This window comes from Xenia sp. Carnegie-2017, unplaced genomic scaffold (assembly GCF_021976095.1).
Source record: "Xenia sp. Carnegie-2017 unplaced genomic scaffold, XeniaSp_v1 HiC_scaffold_19, whole genome shotgun sequence".
NCBI lineage: Eukaryota > Metazoa > Cnidaria > Anthozoa > Malacalcyonacea > Xeniidae > Xenia > Xenia sp. Carnegie-2017.
The window spans coordinates 8,838,301-8,860,400 of NW_025813481.1; the positions used below are offsets into that span (position 1 = coordinate 8,838,301).

Consider the following 22,100-nt stretch of genomic DNA (forward strand, 5'->3'; position numbering starts at 1 on the left):
CATGCTTTAATCAAATCACGAACTATCCGTCTTGTTTGAAGCAATCACACAGCGGTACAGATCTTTTGTCTTTTAATTAATTGTCGAGGTACTTTCTCTTTTGTCAAAGATGAAACCGGTCCACCATTTCGTGATCTTGTTTGTTTGGAAAATTGACAGGACTCGATTTCTTTTATAAAAAGTCTGCTTTAGATTTTAGTTTTAATACTTTGAATATTTTCACAGGATCATTATGATTTTGGAATGAGAGCTGTGAAGACCGTCATTTCTGCTGCCGGTAACCTTAAAAGAGAAAACCCCGAAATGGAAGAGGTTTGTCTGTTTTGAAAATTTTATATGTACAGACACCTTGTTCAACCCCTCGGCTTTTTGATAAAGTAATGTCCATTGCAACTCTATAATTAAGTTAAGATGGTGAGCGTATTAGCTATGTTGAGTTTAATCATTTTTCGTTCTTATCTCTGCACAAGTTCTTGTTCTACGCCAAAGAAGTGTTTCATTTTTTAAAATCTCTTAAAAAAGCAGCTTTATTGTCATTTGTTTCAATAATACTGGAAGTAAAAGGCAAAGGTCTCTTGCAGGCGAGGGTCAAAAAAGTTGGTCGCACAGAAATTTGCCGTACACAGCACATGCCTTTATATTGCCTTCCATCTACTGTATCTTGCCTTTCATCCACTGTATATTGCCTTTCATCCACCGTATATTGCCTTCCATTCACTATATATTGCTTTTCCTTCACTGTATATTGGCTTCCATCCACTGTATCTTGCCTTTCATCCACTGTATATTGCCTTTCATCCACCGTATATTGCCTTCCATTCACTATATATTGCTTTTCCTTCACTGTATATTGGCTTCCATCCACTGTATCTTGCCTTTCATCCACTGTATATTGCCTTTCATCCACCGTATATTGCCTTCCATTCACTATATATTGCTTTTCCTTCACTGTATATTGGCTTCCATCCACTGTATCTTGCCTTTCATCCACTGTATATTGCCTTTCATTCACTGTATATTGCCTTCCATTCACTATATATTGCTTTTCCTTCACTGTATATTGGCTTCCATCCACTGTATCTTGCCTTTCATCCACTGTATCTTGCCTTTCATCCACTGTATATTGCCTTTCATTCATTGTATATAGGCTTCCATCCACTGTATATTGCCTTTCATCCACTGTATATTGGCTGCCATCCACTGTATATTGCCTTTCATTCACTGTATATTGGCTGCCATTCACTGTATATTGCCTTTCATTCACTGTATATTGGCTGCCATCCACTGTATATTGGCTTCCATCCACTGTATCTTGCCTTTCATCCACTGTATCTTGCCTTTCATCCACTGTATATTGCCTTTCATTCACTGTATATAGGCTTCCATCCACTGTATATTGCCTTTCATTCATTGTATATTGGCTGCCATTCACTGTATATTGCCTTTCATTCACTGTATATAGGCTTCCATCCACTGTATATTGCCTTTCATTCACTGTATATAGGCTTCCATCCACTGTATATTGCCTTTCATCCACTGTATATTGGCTGCCATCCACTGTATATTGCCTTTCATTCACTGTATATTGGCTGCCATTCACTGTATATTGCCTTTCATTCACTGTATATTGGCTGCCATCCACTGTATATTGGCTTCCATCCACTGTATCTTGCCTTTCATCCACTGTATCTTGCCTTTCATCCACTGTATATTGCCTTTCATTCACTGTATATAGGCTTCCATCCACTGTATATTGCCTTTCATTCATTGTATATTGGCTGCCATTCACTGTATATTGCCTTTCATTCACTGTATATAGGCTTCCATCCACTGTATATTGCCTTTCATTCACTGTATATAGGCTTCCATCCACTGTATATTGCCTTTCATTCACTGTATATTGCCTTCCATCCACTGTATATTGCCTTTCATTCACTGTATGTAGGCTTCCATCCACTATATATTGCCTTTCATTCACTGTATATAGGCTTTCATCCACTGTTTATTGCCTTTCATTCACTGTATATAGGCTTCCATCCACTGTATATTGCCTTTCATTCACTGTATATTGGCTTCCATCCACTGTATATTGCCTTTCATTCACTGTATGTAGGCTTCCATCCACTGTATATTGCCTTTCATCCACTGTATATTGCCTTTCATTCACTGTATACAGGCTTCCATCCACTGTATATTGCCTTTCATTCACTGTATATAGGCATCCATCCACTGTATATTGCCTATCATTCACTGTATATACGCTTCCATCCACTGTATATTGCCTTTCATTCACTGTATATTGCCTTCCATCCACTGTATATTGCCTATCATTCACTATATATTTGTTAGAGTATTTATCTTACACATTAATAACGAAGTATTTGATATGACACCATCTTTCAGGAGCTGATTGTTTTGCGTGCCATACGTGATGTGAATGTGCCAAAGTTTCTTTTGGATGATCTCAAGTTGTTCGAAGGCATTGTATCTGATCTCTTTCCTAAGATCAAGTAAGATGATGTTTATGATTTCACCATGTTACTTCAACAGATGTCGAGTCTGAAATTTGGTCATATTTCATCAATATTGTGAATTGCTAGATCGTCAGTTAACTGATGCATGTGTTTCATTGAAAACAATCTAAGTACAACGATGTTTAGAAGAAATTTTCCCATCGTAATCCAACAAAATTGTTCTTTTGCTATAGGGAGCAGCCAATTGATTACGGTGAACTGGACTTGTCCATACGAACTTCTTGCAAAAAGATGGGTCTCCAAGATGTTAATGGTGAGATTCTTTGTTTGCGTTTCCAAATAATTTGTTATTGTGTAGAGGCCTAACTATTGAGCGAGGGATATTGAGCGAAGATATTTCTGGCGTAAAAGTTGTGTAGCCGAGAAAAAATGAATGCATCTGAATCAATTTACCTTTTTGTTTCATGTCGTTAGTATAAATCTTTTGTTTTAATTGTCGTGCAAACTGCCAAAAATTTTCTCTTGTGGCGAGGCGTCTTTCAATGTAGTCTAAACTTTGGCTTTAAAGGTTTCGTGACGAAATGCATACAGCTTTATGAAACAACTGTAGTTCGTCATGGTTTGATGTTGGTCGGACCAACTGGATCAGGAAAGACAAAGGTATATTATCGATTTTCTTATTTCTTGACTTCACATCACCATCATCAGCCTCGTTGGCTATAATTGGTTAATCTATTTCTACTTAATTTGTTCATAATTTGTATATATTGTCATTTTTATTCTCACTTTGAAACATTATATCATTATTCTGAGGATGTCGCGCGTTGCAACGAAACTTCAGTAAAAATCCTTTCCTTACATTATTATATTCTACAATGGCAATTCATATTCTTGCAGTAAGCTTGGCTCTTATGTTCATTATAAGATTAGCTATCTTTTTGATTTTTCCTACAAATCCCATGTCCCTATGTTAAGGAACCACCGACCAATCTTATTTGTTTTGCATTCTGGAGATATGAGCCGCAAAAGTTGGATTTAGTAAACGTTAAACCAGTATTTTACCACAGACGTTCCGTTATGGACTTTTTTCAAATATCTAGTCATTAATAGAACTTGCGACAACGGCTGTTTTCGGCTGTTTTCCATTAATACAAAACCGCCATTAATCACACATATTTTGCTGAAATTCATAGTGCTACGAAGTTCTGAAGAGAGCGATGACTTCATTAAAAGGTCAAATGTCTCCTGCGGGAACGCAGTTCGAGGAAGTCCACACATGCGTATTGAATCCGAAATCCATAACCATGGGTCAACTTTACGGAGAGTTTGATTTAATGACTCACGAATGGTAATGAGATAAAATAGTGGCATGTCCATGTAATAGATAGTTCTTGTCCTTTTGAACTGCTGCGGCATGTCCGTCACACAACAACTCGCCATCATATTCTCATATTTGATATTCACCACGCTTAGGACGGATGGTATTCTATCATCGATGATTCGCGAAGGTAGCTCTAGCTCAACGTCAGACAAGAAATGGTACCTATTTGATGGTCCCGTCGATGCTGTATGGATTGAAAACATGAACACGGTGCTTGATGATAACAAGAAACTGTGTTTGACCAGTGGAGAAATTATCAAGTTGACTGAGGTACGGCGTCTGTGTATGGAGCGCTCACTTGGTACGCAATGCAAAGGAAGGGGGTGTATGACGAATGCATACACTTGCCTACTGTCGGAAGGGGGGTGCTAACATGTTGTTTAGTACGGATGACATTTTGGAATCTAGTCTTGGTTTCCTGAATTTGCATACATTTTTGTACATAGTTTAAGCATGTCAATTATATAAAGATGAAAGACATCATTAACCTTAGCATTAATTGGAGTTAGTTTTACTTGTAAAAAGTAACTCCCTCTCCTCCACGAAGTTTGAAGACTGCAAGATATGCTAATTTTAAGTAGCAAAGTACGAAGGGGAGTGAGGGTTAGGCAAGTGTTGTATATTTTTGTACTGAGGATAGAGGGTGTTCAAAATTCAAAAAAACCTTGAGTACGTAGAAGCCGTGTGGACAACCTCACGATTATTGTAATATTTTCCAGTCGATGACGATGATGTTTGAGGTGCAAGATCTTGCCGTAGCTTCACCTGCTACAGTTAGTCGTTGTGGTATGGTGTACCTGGAGCCGAGTATACTAGGTCTTCAACCATTTGTTGATTGCTGGTTGAGAAAGATGCCGGATTTTGTTTTTGATCACAGGGACGCTTTCAAGTCGCTCTTTGATAGATTTCTGGAGGTATTTACATACGCTGCTTGTATCTTTAGTCTCATTTTTTGGCCTTGTTTGGTTTCGTTTTTATTACTGTTTTAATACAGACATTGTACGATGACGATTTTATTGAATGATGTTTTCATGCAACATTGACTTGTGATCCACTCATCGCTAAGTTTCAGGATTTATTGTAGGGCCTCCATCAATTTTGAAATTTGATTCAGTATTTCGAATGTTTTGGTTCATGTTTGTAGCAGCCCAGACTGAGAATGGTATCGAAATCTTGTTTTTCATTTCGGTCGTTTTATAGTTATATTTTCTTTCTTTAGTAAATCAGCCGAATAAGCGTATATTTCTGGCATCCCCTTATTATTCTTTTAACTGTTATTATTTTATACTGTTTAGGTCAGCATCCTATTTTTAAGAAAACAACTGAAAGAGTTCGTTCCGTCCGTCGACAGCAATCTCTGTTTCAGCCTCATGAATTTACTCGACTCTTTCTTTGCGCCATTTATTCCACGAGAAGTAAGACGACATTTTTTCATGATGTATCCAACGTTTGTGACACTGCATTTCACCAATGGCTCGTTTTTTGGTGTTTTAAACGCTGGGATGGATTTAGGTGGGTGGGTGGGTAGGTGCGCACCTCCACACGAAATATTAATATGCTTACAATGATGCACAGGAAACTGAGCAGGTGTTGTCTGCACACGTTACAACGGAAAATAAGCGAAGCCCAAACACCACGGTACTTAATCAGTTAAGTTATTTATTTTGAGAAATATTGCAGCAATGTACCAACTTTGATAGACGGATTGCTCTGAGGAATTAGCAACTAGTACTAGCAAACTGTTCATTGTAAAATAAAAAATTCAAAATCTTATAACTTGCTGCAGCCGGATATCAATAAATCTCTGATCAGGGAACTGTTGAGGAAAAAAAAACTCGTGATCTATAGACTTGCAATTGAGGTAACGAGTGAAGCGTATATCGACCACTATAATTTCGTATCGTTTTGTTTTTCAGGGCATTGATATTCCTCAAGAAAACCTTGATAAAATTGTCGTTTTAATCGAACCTTGGTTCATTTTCGCCCTCATCTGGTCCGTGGGCTCAACTTGTGATGGAGACGGTCGACACAAATTTAGTCAATTTCTACGCCAGAAAATGCAAGACGAGAAAGTTAGTTCGTTGAATTCATTGAAATCAATATGATTTTTCAGTAGCCTCTCCTGAATCAGGACAACATATCAGAATAATCCACTCCCCCTCCACACTCATTGGGTAATAATTCATATACAATATGACATAGAATTTTGTGGATTAAATATGAGGCTCTCGCCACATGACTCGTGCAACTGCGCAACATCATGTATGATCATGCCATGTATCTCCGTGCTCTTCAAAAGACCATGTCATATCTCGCTAGTGCAAGCCAATGTTGCAAAACGTGAAGGTGCACAAAGATAAATGTTTACTAGTAAATTTGAAAACGAGGAAGCTAAAATTAGTGAATGTTACATAACGTGTATTTAGGTGCAAGGAAATAAATTTAATAAGATCGAACAACACGGTTAATTAATTGGCTTTCTCAAGTTTTCCAAACAATCTTATTCCTACTGTGTACTTTATAGATAAGCATGCTGTTTCCTGAAGATGGTCTAGTGTATGACTATTGCTTAGATGACGGTGGAATTAGTAAAATTGGTACAGATGATGATGAAGTTGAGACTACGTCAAGTGGAGAGGTGAAACATTATTTCATGTTTATTGTTACATCCAGGAATATATCTAGAATGTTAGAATCCTCAATGATCACCTTCGTTCTTTTCCTTTTGGCGACATAACGTTTCCAATTATGAAAATCATATAATCGTCGTGTTAGCCTTAGAAGTTAATTTTCCATCTTATATCAATCGACGTACGTGTATTTAAGAGCAATCTGTTTATGTACAGGTTCGTTGGAAACATTGGTTGGAAGGTTCACCGAACGTCGAAATAACACCTGAGACGAGGTTTTCGGACATCATAATACCTACGATGGATTTGATACGAGGATCTTATATCCTAGGAATGCTGTTGTCGAACCACAAGAAGGTCTGTTGAGTGTATTTGTAAGTCTGCTGCATCTAAATGTTGTTATGTATTTGCAAGCACGTAGTTTTCAAATATAGTAGTGCGTGAGTGTTTTTGGTAATGATAAATATGCTTCTTATATTGTCAGACAATTTTTTTCACTTAGATAACTTTTGATGGCGCGTGAATTGTCAATTTCAACCTTGGAAATCGTAAAACTCTCTTGATATTTTTTTATTTTAGTCCTTACTCTTACTCTCGTGAGAGTTGAGACGAATACTAAAGATTTCTTGGCAATTCATTTCCTTCTACCACAATGCAGATAGAATCGTTCCAAATGAGCTTACAGAACCTATCGTGATACTTTTTGTCATCAAAATGCCTTGTTTTTTTCAGGTTGTAGCAGTTGGTCCAACTGGCTCTGGAAAAACGTTGTGCATTAGCGACAAGTTATTGAGACATATGCCAGATAATTATCTATGTCATTTTCTTGCTTTCTCTGCGAGAACGTCGGCGAATCAAACTCAGGATATCATTGACGGAAAACTGGATAAAAGGTAGTTTTTCGTTTTATATCTTTAGGTGGAATTTGTTTCTTAATACACCCATTTGTCAAATATTTTCGTCCAAAATATTTTGGGAAACCCTTTTTGTAATTACAATGGAGAATCGGTGGCGTCGCCAGGGAGGGAACTGAGGGAGACCTCCCCCCCAGTTATTGCAAAGACGCATTTTCAAATTTTTCAAAATATGTCGAGAAATGAAGAGGGGGACAATTAATCCAATTTTCAACAGCCGCAAAAATAGTTTCTTCCTATAAACGGGTACATAGCAAAGTAATTTTAAGAAACTGCAGCGTTCAAGCATTGTTATCGATAAGATTGGCTTGAATACACTTGTAGATACGTCTAACAGTAAGCTACCTTTTTACAAACTTGTGGCTTTTCAGATTATATACAAAATCTGCCTGTGAGAAATAGCGTTTTAGAGAACCTTTAAATACACATTTTTAAGAGGGGCATGCCCCGAAACCCTAATTGAAGTCTGAAACCATTGTCGCTTGCACTGTCCCACATCCAGTTTGAACAACATGGCGACGCCACTGTGGAGAATTCACTTTCACGGGAAGAGAAATAAACATGCGCAGGAAAATTCGATTACCAAAAAGCAACCAAAAATAACTTGCTACGTCAAACTGTCATTGTCGATCAAAAAAATTTATCCTCGTGTGATAATAAATGCTACTAATAAGACGCCATCTTGAATCTTGATTTCACATAGCGAGCAGTGTCCGCAAAAATTATCCATTTTCCTAGACGACATGGGACTTGACTACAGACCATTAGCTACAATACGGTTTATTTTTGTTTCATTAAGTTTTCTTTACTTTTGTTCAGACGGAAAGGAGTGTTTGGTCCACCTTTAGGAAAGACCTTTCTTATATTTATTGACGATCTCAACATGCCTGCATTAGAGACGTATGGTGCTCAGCCTCCGAACGAATTGTTACGACAGTATTGTGATCACAACGGATGGTACGATAGAAAGCAGATTGGTGAGTTGATGAAGTCACAGGATGAATGTAATATAGTGGTCTTAAGGCAATTTTCCAAAATGTAGCCTCGATCCGGAATGTTAAAGATTTTAAAATTGAGTAACGTAGCAAATTATGGATATTTTGTAGTGCAGCAAAAAATGATCTCACTAAACGAACGAACTTTTTGTGTTCATATTCAACTCATCCAGAAGCTTGATTTGGTGTTATATAAAAAACATTCATCAGAATCAGAACAGTTGAAAAAGCCATCAAAGTTTTATAATTAAGTGGTTCATTTTGCCATTATGAAGAATCAATGTTGAATTCAGCCAAGTATAATAAACAACTCTCCGAACGATCTCAAAATGTCCGAATCATGAAACATTCACCTGTCAGTTATGCTTTGCATTTGAATATTATTTTCATCATAGGTGCATTCCGTGAGCTGGTCGACATCAATCTTCTCGGGGCAATGGGTCCCCCTGGTGGAGGCCGTAATCCCGTTACGCCACGTTTGTTACGTCATTTCAACTTTCTCACTTTCACCGAAATGGAAGATTCGAGCAAGTTCACTATTTTTTCAACAATATTAAATGGATGGCTGGGTGCGTGTGTATATCACTCTAATTTACGACTAGCTTTTGCCTTAGTCGTCAAAACCTGTAGTTAATAACGCGTATTTCTTTCGAACAACTTTATGTATGGAGTGTTGTTTCTCGCCTTGTCATCATTTCTTTGTAGTCCAGTTTCCCATAGACCACGAGATAGATCAGTGTATCTATATTATTATAAGATGTTAGAGCATGGGACTGTTTTAAATATTACACAAAGCTCTTTATTTTACTAAGGAGCTTTTTTAACCTTGTTTGAAATTGAATAAACTATTTCGAATCATGTTGCTGGCGATAAAATTTGCACGTTACAAGAAGGAAACAGGCGTTAAAGATTATTTGAAACGTGCATGCTTAAAGAAACTTAATCTATACACGTTTTAAATGTATGTCGATCAATATTTTAATTATCTTTTGCAGGTTTTAGCAAAATACCAGGTTAGAAAGTTACAGTTTATACGTAGATATTTTTAACGTTAGAGGCTTCGGCTGTAGATATGAAGATGAGTATAGTACATTATTAGCTACGTTCAATGCTTAGAGGCATTCAGTCGAGGATATTTTCTTTAGGAATATATGTGCAGACGACATTTTATGAATGACGGCTATATTTATCGTGCTCCATTTCATATTTATAGCATCATATCAAGGTGAAAATAAAAATGATCTTGGCAGTCGGTTGGTACAACAGACGATCGCCGTTTATAACACTATCACAACACAGGTACGTCATCCATTCGGTTTATTTTTTACGATAGTGAAACTTTCAGTTCAAATCGTAGATTGTTCCCTTTTCAGCAATTTTTGAAGCCTTCAAAACTATTGCTATCCAATGGATAGCGCTATCCGGCCTTCGTGCGACAGGCCCCAGTGGTATGAAGAAAAGATTACAGCATGCCAAGTCCATGGGTGCAATATTGTACAAATTTCCTGTATTAAGTTACGTTAAGTTTTCAAGAGAACAAAACCATCGTGCTTGTAAGAAAGATTTTGTAATTTATATGAACGTAGCTGACAATATTTTATGCACCAGTGGACTTGGTATGATGATCAAATAATTATTATTCGTACCTCAATTTCTAAAAGCATATACATCCTGTATTGTTAAAGACACCGGAGGGAGGGAATGGAGTTTCAGCGTATCAGATCATTTTGATGATAAAAACACTGCATTAGTATTTGATGAAAGTTGGTGTTTATTACTTATGGTTTACCGAAAAGACTTTTCACGGTCTTGAAATTCGTTATCATTCTTTGTGTGGCCCGAGAACCCCGTCAATGATCTTTCGCCAACGTTTCAAACTACATGGATCTCTTTTTAGTTGCTCCCTACTCAATCACTGTCAATGATCTTTACTTCAAGTCACCAACGTTTCAAACTACATGTATCTCCTTTTAGTTTCTCCGTACTCAATCACTGTCAATGATCTTTACTTCAAGTCACCAACGTTTCAAACTACATGTATCTCCTTTTAGTTTCTCCGTACTCAATCACTGTCAATGATCTTTACTTCAAGTCACCAACGTTTCAAATAATATTTATCTCCTTTCAGTTGCTCCCTACTCCATCTAAGAGTCACTACACCTTTAATCTTCGCGACCTGTCAAAAGTCTTTCAAGGCATTCTCATGGCGAAACCGGATCGACTGGAATCGAGGCTGGAACTACTCCGCCTGTGGTTTCACGAGAATTGTCGGGTGTTTCAGGATCGCTTGGTGAATGATGATGATCGTAAATGGTTCATAAATTTGATGAAAGATAAAATGACGAATGGATTCAATGTCGTCTACGATGAAGTTGTCACTTGCGTACCTCTCGTATATGGTGATTTTATGATACCGAATGTAGAAAACAAGATTTATGCCGAAGTGACAGACTACGCTAAGGTAAGAGACGTCATTCGGGCCTGTACGATAGTGGCAAGTACAAAATATTACATCATGGGCTTTCGGTCCATGTCCGGTTCTTCATATGTAGAGTTATTCATCAAGAGCTCAATGTTTTGGCTATGCATCGTTCTTGCAGAGATGATTCAATCATTTTTCAGTGAAATTGTGTTGTCAGTTCGGCTGTTCTTGCTTAACACGGTTGAGACTGCATGTTGATTTTGTGATGTGATGTAAATGCATATTATTATAAATACATGCCGAAATTTGTGTTGTTCTTAGGTTCGACAATTTTAAGGCAATTAACACTAAGTTCAAGCTTTACTTTGCAAATCCATTGAACACGAGAAATTCTTGTTACGAGTTACTTCTCCTAGATGGTGAAGATCCTTGAGGAATATCTCGAAGATTATAACCAGATCAATACGGCGCAGATGAAACTTGTATTGTTCACGGACGCTGTACAGCATGTTTGCAGGATCGGTCGCATCATTAGGCAACCTTTGGGCAACGCTTTGTTATTGGGTGTTGGTGGTAGTGGCAGACAGAGTCTGACACGACTGGCCACCCACATGTAAGTATCCCTAGCAACACTTGCAAACATATTTAGAGACTCATGTTAGTAGGCGTAGCAACGCATGTAAATATGCATAACTTTGCCTGGCAAGCCCGTTTTATTTACTGCTTGACGTCATGTTGTTAGCAAATTCACTTTCTTCCTGTTGGACTCAGCTACTGTCATTTTCGAATGGAATTATTAGCACAGGTGTTAGATAAGCGGGACCTCGGTGTCAAGGCTAAGAAACTTCTATTTACTGCTGATAATACGCCCAGCCTCAAATAAACATATTTCAGTGAATGCTTCCTCTGTTGTTGCAGCACATTTACGATTATTTTTAACGTAATGCATGAAAATTTATAGTAGTTATGCTGACGGACATGCCATCAAATCCTCCTTCTATATCTTATCTATTAAATTTAGCATTAAAACATGGTCTTGTTTCGTAAACAATTCTGTGTTAACTCACTGTAAAACAATGGATTTCTAAAGAAAGAAATAATAATAATGCTTAGTAATTGACATAGCACGACCAAAACTTGTGGGCTGACTACGCCACTGGCTCCCTGCAATTTGTTATTTAAAGGAAATTTCAACACAAATTAGCATCCAGTTTAAAGCGATTTCATCCCCTCCTGCCCACAACTAGTCGGAACAAAGATATTTTGTTCGAAGTCCTTAAAAGCATAAAAATTTGTCAATTTGACTGTTGTGTTAGATTTCGATTTTCCCTTTTTCTTTGTTTTTTTATTGCGCCTAAGATGCCAACAGTTGATTTAAAATTTATTAAAAAATTACGTAGTTTTTATTTCACAGCTGATGTTAATTGGATCTCCAATTCCTTTCATTTATCGAAGTTGTATCGTGGAATTTCTCCCATTTAGGAGTAAATTAAAATAATTGACGATAATCCGCATAATTAGCATAAATATATGATTAATCTATACAATAAAGGGTCTTTTGACGTGAATAGATATTGATTTTTCAACTTGTTCTCTTCAGGGCCGAGTACGAATGCTTTCAGATAGAGTTGGCAAAGAACTACGGAGTTCCAGAATGGCGAGAAGACGTGAAGAAGGTGATGATGAAGGCTGGACTGGAAAACAAACCTGTTGTCTTTTTATTCGTGGATACTCAGGTATATCGAATGAGTGTTTAGCAGTCTTTTTTCTCTTTGACGAATTATCATTCCATTTGCATGTTGTATGGAACAACGTGGAGGAACAAAACTCATGAAGTAAATTATACGTTTTACAAAGATTTTTTCGTAGTTTCTTTTGCAAAAGTTTCCCTTGAAAAGCTATGACGCCATTCATTAGATTTAGTATCTTTAGAACGCATATATGTGCGCCAATGTATAAGTACAGATATCTTTTCGTTTCAAACTCGATGGAAGGTTATCGATGCTCATCTTTTGCTCATTTATTTGTTTATAGATTAAAGACGAATCGTTTCTTGAAGATCTAAACAACATCCTGAACGCGGGTGACGTTCCAAACATATACCAGCCCGACGAACTTGATAACATATACACTACCATGAAACCATTTGTTCAGGATTCGGGACAACCACCGACAAAAGCTAATCTTTATTCTGCATACACTAAACTAGTCCGCTCTAATATACATCTGGTCGTATGTATGAGGTACACAAAAACATATTGTCTTTACTTTATTTAGGAAATAGTTCAGGTTTTTGCTTGGTGATATTTCAAAATAGAAGTTTGTTTTATCAATTATGTTATCCTAAATATCTTACTAAGACATGTGCTTACATGTAAATTTCTACCTTTGCACTATGACTTTGGAATACAACTCCAAACTTTTCGTGACGATGATTCCAAGGCCAATATATAATATCAATGTATAATTATCATTCGCGTACATTGTCTTCATACATGGCAGTTTTGCATGCCAAATTGATGCACTTTGCTTCCCTAAGTTAACGAGCAACTGACTGCTTAATCAATTATTATTGCTCATTCTCTCGGATGCAAGTTTTCTTTTCACAATTCTTCCCTATCATTGATCAACGAATTTAATCTTTTACCATTCTCCAGCCCCATAGGCGAGATATTTCGCGCGCGATTGCGTCAATTTCCATCTCTTGTCAACTGCTGCACTATCGACTGGTTCTCGGAATGGCCAGAGGAAGCTTTGCAATCTGTTGCCTCTACGTTCCTTGGTGAGATCCACGAGCTTGAAGATTCACCATACACCAAAGGATTGGTACGTACATCATTGATATTTGGTGGCCGAACTCTGGTCTTCGTTACTATTTGTATGTCTGTACGTATTTTGGAGGTTGGATATTTTGATTTAATATTTTAAGGTGGACATGTGTGGCAATATCCACCAATCCGTAGCAAGAAAATCCAAGCAATATCTTGCTGAGCTATCTCGGTACAATTACGTCACTCCAACGAGGTAATGTGGTGGATAAACATTACTTCAAATAATGACAATCAAACGTACATAGAAAATAGGCAAATCCAGCCTTTAAGGATGGACTGGATTTTCCGTACGTGTGTATTGTCAGAGTTTAGAATAACGTCAGAGCACTGAATAGACAAAATTGCGGCATGATTGGTAAGCTTGTGAATATGTAAATGATCTAAATATATATTTCTGGATCTTTACTTTTATCATGCACAATTTCAATACGACGGTATTGCTGAAAATACTATTTTTCTTTGTATTGCTTTCATATAGTTACCTTGATTTGCTTGGCACATTTCAAAAACTTGTGTCGTCGAAGAAGTCTGAAATCGTCAATGCACGTAAACGTACAAAGAACGGACTTGATAAGGTAATTCATCATTTTTTGTCTCGAAGTATAACTTCAAATGTGCTGCAGTCGATCGCTCGCCATTTTAGTTGCTATCGACAGCTGAAGAAGTTGAAAAACTACAAGAAGAACTTGAATCTATGCAGCCGTTGCTCGCCCAGGCTGCCCAGGATACTGAAGAAACAATGGAACAGATTGAGAAAGACAGTGTGAGGAAATTTTCGTTTAATTTTTCCTGCTAAAGGCAAGGCAATATGTGTTGTGTAATGTGTGAGAGATGGTTGTGTGACAGTGACAGCATGTTGGTTGCTATAAGTGATATTGCAGCATGGTGGTCATAGTATTTATATAAAAGCGTGGTGATAATAGAACTTATATGACTGGATGGTAACGATACAAACTGATGCGGCAGCATGATGGCGAGGGAAAATATATGACAGCACGATTGTAACGGAGGTTTTATGTAAGCATGATTGTAATACAAGTGCAAAGACAGCGTGGTGGTGATAGAAGTGCCTTTACAGCATGGTAATGATAGAAGTGTTATGGCAGCGTGGTGGTGATAGAAGTGTTATGACAGCATGGGGGTGATAGAAGTGTTATGACATGGTGGTGATAGAAGTGTTATGACATCATGGTGGTGATAGAAGTGTTATGACATCATGGTGGTGATAGAAGTATTATGGCAGCATGGTGGTGATAGAAGTGTTATGACATCATGGTGGTGATAGAAGTGTTATGGCATCATGGTGGTGATAGAAGTGTTATTGCATCATGGTGGTGATAGACGTGTTATAACATCATGGTGGTGATAGAAGTGTTATGGCAGCATGGTAGTGATAGAAGTGTTATGATATCATGGTGGTGATAGAAGTGTTATGATATCATGGTGGTAATAGAAGTGTTATGATATCATGGTGGTGATAGAAGTGTTATGGCAGCATTGTGGTGATAGAAGTGTTATAACATCATGGTGGTGATAGAAGTGTTATGGCAGCATGGTGGTGATAGAAGTGTTATGACATCATGGTGGTAATAGAAGTGTTATGGCAGCATGGTGGTGATAGAAGTGTTATGGCAGCATGGTGGTGATAGAAGTGTTATGACATCATGGTGGTAATAGAAGTGTTATGGGAGCATGGTGGTGATAGAAGTGTTATGGCAGCATGGTGGTGATAGACGTGTTATAACATCATGGTGGTGATAAAAGTGTTATGGCAGCATGGTAGTGATAGAAGTGTTATGACATCATGGTGGTGATAGAAGTGTTATGGCAGCATGGTGGTGATAGAAGTGTTATGGCAGCATGGTGGCGATAGACGTGTTATAACATCATGGTGGTGATAGAAGTGTTATGGCAGCATGGTAGTGATAGAAGTGTTATGATATCATGGTGGTGATAGAAGTGTTATGATATCATGGTGGTAATAGAAGTGTTATGATATCATGGTGGTGATAGAAGTGTTATGGCAGCATTGTGGTGATAGAAGTGTTATAACATCATGGTGGTGATAGAAGTGTTATGGCAGCATGGTGGTGATAGAAGTGTTATGACATCATGGTGGTGATAGAAATGTTATGATATCATGGTGGTGATAGAAGTGTTATGATATCATGGTGGTGATAGAAGTGTTATGGCAGCATTGTGGTGATAGAAGTGTTATGACATCATGGTGGTGATAGAAGTGTTATGGCAGCATTATGGTGATAGAAGTGTTATGACGTCATGGTGGTGATAGAAGTGTTATAATATCATGGTGGTGATAGAAGTGTTATGATATCATGGTGGTGATAGAAGTGTTATGGCAGCATTGGGGTGATAGAAGTGTTATGACATCATGGTGGTGATAGAAGTGTTATGATATCATGGTGGTAATAGAAGTGTTATGACATCATGGTGGTGATAGAAGTGTTATGACAGCATGGGGTAATAGAAGTGTTATGACATCATGGTGGTGATAGAAGTGTTATGACATCATGGTGGTGATCGAAGTATTATGACATCATGGTGGTGATAGAAGTGTTATGACATCATGGTGGTGATAGAAGTGCTATGGCAGCATGGTAGTGATAGAAGTGCCTTAACAGCATGATGGTGATAGAAGTACCATGACAGCATGGTGGTAATAGAAGTGCCTTTACAGCATGGTGGTGATAGAAGTAATATGACAGGGGGGTTGGGATAGTGATGTGTGAGAGTATGGTGGTGACAAAAGTGAAGTAGTGTTCTGAGTGGTGGCAAGTCTGTAGTGTTTGTAATAATGATTTTTGTGCAGGTCATGTTTGTTGGTTTGCAGTCTTGTAGGAATTAGTGTTGCGTTTCTCATTAATAACACTCTTACAATGGTCAGAGATATGCTTTTAAAACGTTGTATACTTTTTGTATAGGTGGTTGCTAATGAGACCAAAGTTGTTGTCCAAAGGGAAGAAACAGAGGCAACTAAGAAAGCGACTGAAACTCAAGCCATTGCTGATGACGCTCAACGAGATCTCGACGAGGCCCTCCCTGCTTTGGTATTACATTTATTATATTAGTTAGTTACATCTCTTTATGCAAGTTTTCATATTGGTTGAATTTTAATGAACGAAGAGAAAAAGATTCAGTGAAATGTTTGACTCCTGAAACAATTTGGGAATTCGTATCCTTTTAGGCTTTATCTTCATTCAAATTTTACAATTTTTTACACAAATTGAATTCCCATGTACTGTAATTAGATTTTTTGCGTTTTTTGGCTGACTTTTTGGCGGCTTTGGAATTATAAACGACATCGTTAATTTAATTTAAAGACGTATTTGCAACGAAACTGATGTCACGAAAAATCTTCGGAGAAAAGTACCAAAAATAGAATGCAATGTTTTGCATTGTTCTTTATTGGTTATGTTGTAATAATTCGTTCACTCGTTTTTTAAACCTGAACACCAATGATTGGTTATTTATGTCCAAACACCAATGATTGGTTATTTATGTCCAAACACCAATGATTGGTTATTTATGTCTGAACACCAATGATTGGTTATTTATGTCTGAACACCAATGATTGGTTATTTATGTCTGAACACCAATGATTGGTTATTTATGTCTGAACACCAATGATTGGTTATTTATGTCTAAACACCAATGATTGGTTATTTATGTCTGAACACCAATGATTGGTTATTTATGTCTAAACACCGATGATTGGTTATTTATGTCTGAACACCAATGATTGGTTATTTATGTCTAAACACCAATGATTGGTTATTTATGTCTAAACACCGATGTTTGGTTATTTATGTCTAAACACCGATGATTGGTTATTTATGTCTAAACACCGATGTTTGGTTATTTATGTCTAAACACCGATGATTGGTTATTTATGTCTAAACACCGATGTTTGGTTATTTATGTCTAAACACCGATGTTTGGTTATTTATGTCTAAACACCGATGTTTGGTTATTTATGTCTAAACACCGATGATTGGTTATTTATGTCTAAACACCGATGATTGGTTATTTTTTTAGTTGGTTAATTTTTTGGCATAGCATCAAATTTGAAATATTTTCAATTTAGTGAACATTGTTTGATCGCAAACGCTCTTAAATTGTATAAATTTTTTGTGAATGTATTTGGTTGTCTGAAATGAACAAAATAATGAAGTCTCCTGTAGCTACATTTATTTTTCTGACATCAGCGACATTTATTTAGACCGAAGTTCTTATCAAACAGACTTTTTTTCTATTGACCTGTTTTTCTTTTTAGGAAGCGGCTCTCACTAGTCTGAAATCGCTGAATAGGAATGATGTTGTCGAGGTACTTAATGACCCCTAGTTCACATAGGTTAAGCCCACTGGGTGCCAGATTAACCTTAAGGGTCTATTATTAACTACCTTAATTAATGCTGATGTTCTATTACAATTTCATGACAAAATATCAACTTAGGTGCGAGCCCTTCAGCGTCCACCTCCTGGTGTGAAGTTAGTCATTGATGCTGTTTGTATTATCAAAGGAGTTAAACCGAAGAAAGTTGCAGGAGAAAAGGTATATTAAAACAAACAAACAAGCGCTACGCTGTTGACAGACACGACATTAATATTGTTTTTTAAAGGTTGGCACAAAAGTGGACGATTACTGGGAGCCTGGTAAAGCACTGTTACAAGACCCCGCTAAGTTTCTGGAAAGTCTTTTTAAATTCGACAAGGTATTCTGGTTTTCTAGAATTTTTGTTGCTGCATTAGAAATTACAACAAGAAGAAAAAACACAATTAAGAGCACATACTGTATTTAGTTCAACAAATAGGATCGGGCAGTTTATCGGAAATGTTGCCATTTCACCCCTAGGATAATATTCCTGATGCAAATATTCAAAAGATTCAACCGTACATTGATAATGAAGACTTCACTCCTACAGCGATTGCAAAAGTGAGTGTTGAGACGAATTGAGACATTGATTCGTAGCTTTCTGGTGCTTTGTCTCAGGTCCGAATTTTGTCCTTAGTATATGCATTTACATACATTTGTTTTATTACATAGGTTTCTAAAGCTTGTACTTCAATCTGTCTGTGGGTGCGAGCCATGCATAAGTACCATTTTGTTGCAAAATCCGTGGCACCGAAAAGGGTGAGGTTAATTGTCTGTGCTACATTGTCTTTAACTTCTTCTGTTCTAGGTTTTTGATCTTTTCAAGGGAATGGATCCACGATAATTTTATGTGGGATTGGGGTAGAAAAAGAGGTGTGCTATATATCGGATTAGATATAAGTGTCTACTTGTTGACGCATCTTTTTTTGTGCATGATTTTGTGATCTTTTTATTACGATTTGGAGATTTTTGCTTGTGTGCTGCAATTAGCACTAAGTTTTTGAGTAATTTTTCAGTATATTTATTTTTGTATGGAAATTAACGCTCGTTATGCCCCCTATTCAAAGGGTGGCATTTATGAGTGTTCAAGCTAGAAAGATGTGCACGCCTCCGAACACCCTTCCCTAAATCCATCAGTGCCATTTCACTATAATCATCGGACTAAGCAGCAGTGTATGTTTTCCTTTATGGCAAGTTTATGCTGGTAGTTCGTGCATTGAGCGTTCGTTGATATTGTTACAGGAAGCTCTGCAAAAGGCCACGGAAGATCTTCAAGAAACTCAACGAATTCTTGGAGAGGCGAAGGAAAGACTGCGTGAGGTTGAAGAAGGTATCGCATCGCTTCAAGCCAAATATGAAGAATGTGTGTCAAAGAAAGAGGAGCTGGAAAATAAAACGGAACTGTGTTCCGCTCGACTGACCAGAGCAGAAAAGGTACAGAATTTGGAAACGATTTATGATAACTGTAATTTTGACCCATCTGGAGAAAACTGTTTTCTTGAAAAAATTATACTGTTCTCTGGACAAAAACGCTTATACCTCACTTATAATTTCAAACTCTGCCGCATAAGAAGTAAGTCCTCGATTAAATGATGTGTTGTAAGATTGAGTTTACAGTAAATCGTGTGAAATCATTGCATGTGAGAGTGTTTTCTTTGATTTCCAGCTCATTGGCGGTTTGGTGGACGAGAAAGGTCGCTGGCAAGAATCTGTTGCGGAATTTGATGGTCAAGTCATTAATGTTGTTGGGGATGTCATCATATCGTCTGGTATTATTGCTTATCTTGGATCATTCACGGTAAATGACAATTGTTTAAGAAATCAAAGATATTTAGTGGGCTTACAAATTTTACATGTTTTACTTCGTGTACACTAAGGGTGAATATCGTACCGCTATGGTTAGCGAGTGGGTCGATCAGCTGACACAGCTTGGAATCCCTCGTTCTGAAACGTGCTCTCTTGTATCAACACTTGGTGATGCTGTGAAAATCAGAAACTGGCAAATTGCAGGCCTACCCAGAGATACTCTGAGCGTCGAGAATGGCGTGATTGTGCAAAATTCTCGGAGATGGCCGCTATTCATCGACCCGCAGGCTCAAGCTAACAAGTGGATTCGAAATATGGTAGGTTTTTATTCGTATAAACCATTAGCGCAAATATGGAGGAAAAATTTTCTGTGACCCAGAAATTTATTTCCACAAAGTTTGAATTGTTTGTATTGCTTAAGCATGTCTTTGAATTATGTCTCGGACAAATCGCGGAGTTTTTCCACGCGATATGAACTATTACCAAGTTAAGCAGAAGTATATTTAAGAAAAAAGAAATGTACTATTGTTAATGATAAGAATCTTAGTTTTAATCTTAGAAGCAATATTTCATTTCAGTGATTGTTCAGTTCAAATCTTATATTTTTCCTTTTTGGTGGGTTTTTTTAACATTTAAAAAGGTAGCGTTATTATTAGCGTTAGCTTATTTTAACAATGTAAATTTTTTTACAAAAATTCTCTTCTCCTGAGATTTTCACCATACACACTTTACTGTTTCTCGTTAACCATTTGACTATTATATCATTTGCAATTTTAAGGAGAAAGAAAGCGGAGTGGATGTTGTCAAGCTCACAGACAAAGATTTTTTACGAAGTCTTGAAAATGCCGTGAGATTTGGCAAACCTTGTTTACTGGAGAACGTCGGAGAAGAACTTGATCCAGCTTTGGAACCGATTTTGTTGAAACAGGTTGGCTCATTTTATCAAGATCTATCATTCAATGGTATAGTGTATCATTCAATGTTATAGTGTATCCTTCAATGGTATAGTGTATCATTCAATGGTATAGTGTATCATTCAATGGTATAGTGTATCATTCAATGGTATAGTGTGTCATTCAATGGTATAGCGCATCATTCAATGGTATAGTGTGTCATTCAATGGTATAGTGTAGCATTCAATGGTATAGTGTATCATCCAATGTTATAGTGTATCATTCAATGGTATAGTGTCATCCAATGGTTCAGTGTACCATCCGATGGTATAGTGTATCATTCAGTGGTATAGTGTATCATTCAGTGGTATAGTGTATCATTCAATTTTATAGTGTATCATTTAATGTTATAGTGTATCATTCAATGGTATAGTGTATCATCCAATGTTATAGTGTATCATTCAATGTTATAGTGTATCATCCAATGTTATAGTGTATCATTCAATGGTATAGTGTATCATTCAATGTTATAGTGTATCATTCAATGTTATAGTGTATCATTCAATGGTATAGTGTATCATTCAATGTTATAGTGTATCATTCAATAGTATAGTGTATCATTCAATGTTATAGTGTATCATTCAATAGTATAGTGTATCATTCAATGTTATAGTGTATCATTCAATGGTATAGTGTATCATCCAATGTTATAGTGTATCATTCAATGGTATAGTGTATCATCCAATGGTATAGAGTATCATTCAATGGTATAGTGTATCATTCAATGTTATAGTGTATCATTCAATGGTATAGTGTATCATTCAATGTTATAGTGTATCCTTCAATGGTATAGTGTATCATTCAATGGTATAGTGTATCATTCAATGTTATAGTGTATCATTCAATGGTATAGTGTATCATTCAATGTTATAGTGTATCATTCAATGTTATAGTGTATCATTCAATGTTATAGTGTATCCTTCAATGGTATAGTGTATCATTCAATGGTATAGTGTATCATTCAATGGTATAGTGTGTCATTCAATGTTATAGTGTATCATTCAATGGTATAGTGTATCATTCAATAGTATAGTGTATCATTCAATGTTATAGTGTATCATTCAATGGTATAGTGTATCATCAATGTTATAGTGTATCATTCAATGGTATAGTGTATCATCCAATGTTATAGTGTATCATTCAATGGTATAGTGTATCATTCAATGTTATAGTGTATCATTCAATGTTATAGTGTATCATTCAATGGTATAGTGTATCATTCAATGGTATAGTGTATCATTCAATGTTATAGTGTATCATTCAATGGTATAGTGTATCATTCAATGTTATAGTGTATCATT

At 36.8% G+C, this 22,100-nt stretch overlaps 1 protein-coding gene across 1 annotated transcript in view; it reads left to right on the forward strand.

The window, feature by feature from the left end:
• Window positions 1-22,100, forward strand: part of LOC124438088 (dynein axonemal heavy chain 1-like) — a 56,761-nt gene that overhangs the window by 20,184 nt on the left and 14,477 nt on the right. Inside the window, exons 29-61 of the mRNA XM_046988076.1 lie at window positions 226-312; window positions 2,404-2,510; window positions 2,708-2,787; window positions 3,043-3,134; window positions 3,668-3,822; window positions 3,948-4,125; window positions 4,575-4,769; window positions 5,151-5,270; window positions 5,772-5,927; window positions 6,380-6,493; window positions 6,702-6,842; window positions 7,218-7,378; window positions 8,219-8,376; window positions 8,790-8,963; window positions 9,608-9,693; window positions 10,523-10,855; window positions 11,233-11,429; window positions 12,417-12,552; window positions 12,851-13,059; window positions 13,474-13,642; window positions 13,746-13,840; window positions 14,126-14,222; window positions 14,291-14,410; window positions 16,590-16,715; window positions 17,942-17,992; window positions 18,122-18,220; window positions 18,288-18,380; window positions 18,521-18,601; window positions 18,713-18,799; window positions 19,283-19,474; window positions 19,707-19,838; window positions 19,918-20,163; window positions 20,625-20,774. Of these exons, the coding sequence (XP_046844032.1) occupies window positions 226-312; window positions 2,404-2,510; window positions 2,708-2,787; window positions 3,043-3,134; window positions 3,668-3,822; window positions 3,948-4,125; window positions 4,575-4,769; window positions 5,151-5,270; window positions 5,772-5,927; window positions 6,380-6,493; window positions 6,702-6,842; window positions 7,218-7,378; window positions 8,219-8,376; window positions 8,790-8,963; window positions 9,608-9,693; window positions 10,523-10,855; window positions 11,233-11,429; window positions 12,417-12,552; window positions 12,851-13,059; window positions 13,474-13,642; window positions 13,746-13,840; window positions 14,126-14,222; window positions 14,291-14,410; window positions 16,590-16,715; window positions 17,942-17,992; window positions 18,122-18,220; window positions 18,288-18,380; window positions 18,521-18,601; window positions 18,713-18,799; window positions 19,283-19,474; window positions 19,707-19,838; window positions 19,918-20,163; window positions 20,625-20,774 (4,617 nt within the window). The remainder of the gene's footprint in view (window positions 1-225; window positions 313-2,403; window positions 2,511-2,707; window positions 2,788-3,042; window positions 3,135-3,667; window positions 3,823-3,947; window positions 4,126-4,574; window positions 4,770-5,150; window positions 5,271-5,771; window positions 5,928-6,379; window positions 6,494-6,701; window positions 6,843-7,217; window positions 7,379-8,218; window positions 8,377-8,789; window positions 8,964-9,607; window positions 9,694-10,522; window positions 10,856-11,232; window positions 11,430-12,416; window positions 12,553-12,850; window positions 13,060-13,473; window positions 13,643-13,745; window positions 13,841-14,125; window positions 14,223-14,290; window positions 14,411-16,589; window positions 16,716-17,941; window positions 17,993-18,121; window positions 18,221-18,287; window positions 18,381-18,520; window positions 18,602-18,712; window positions 18,800-19,282; window positions 19,475-19,706; window positions 19,839-19,917; window positions 20,164-20,624; window positions 20,775-22,100) is intronic.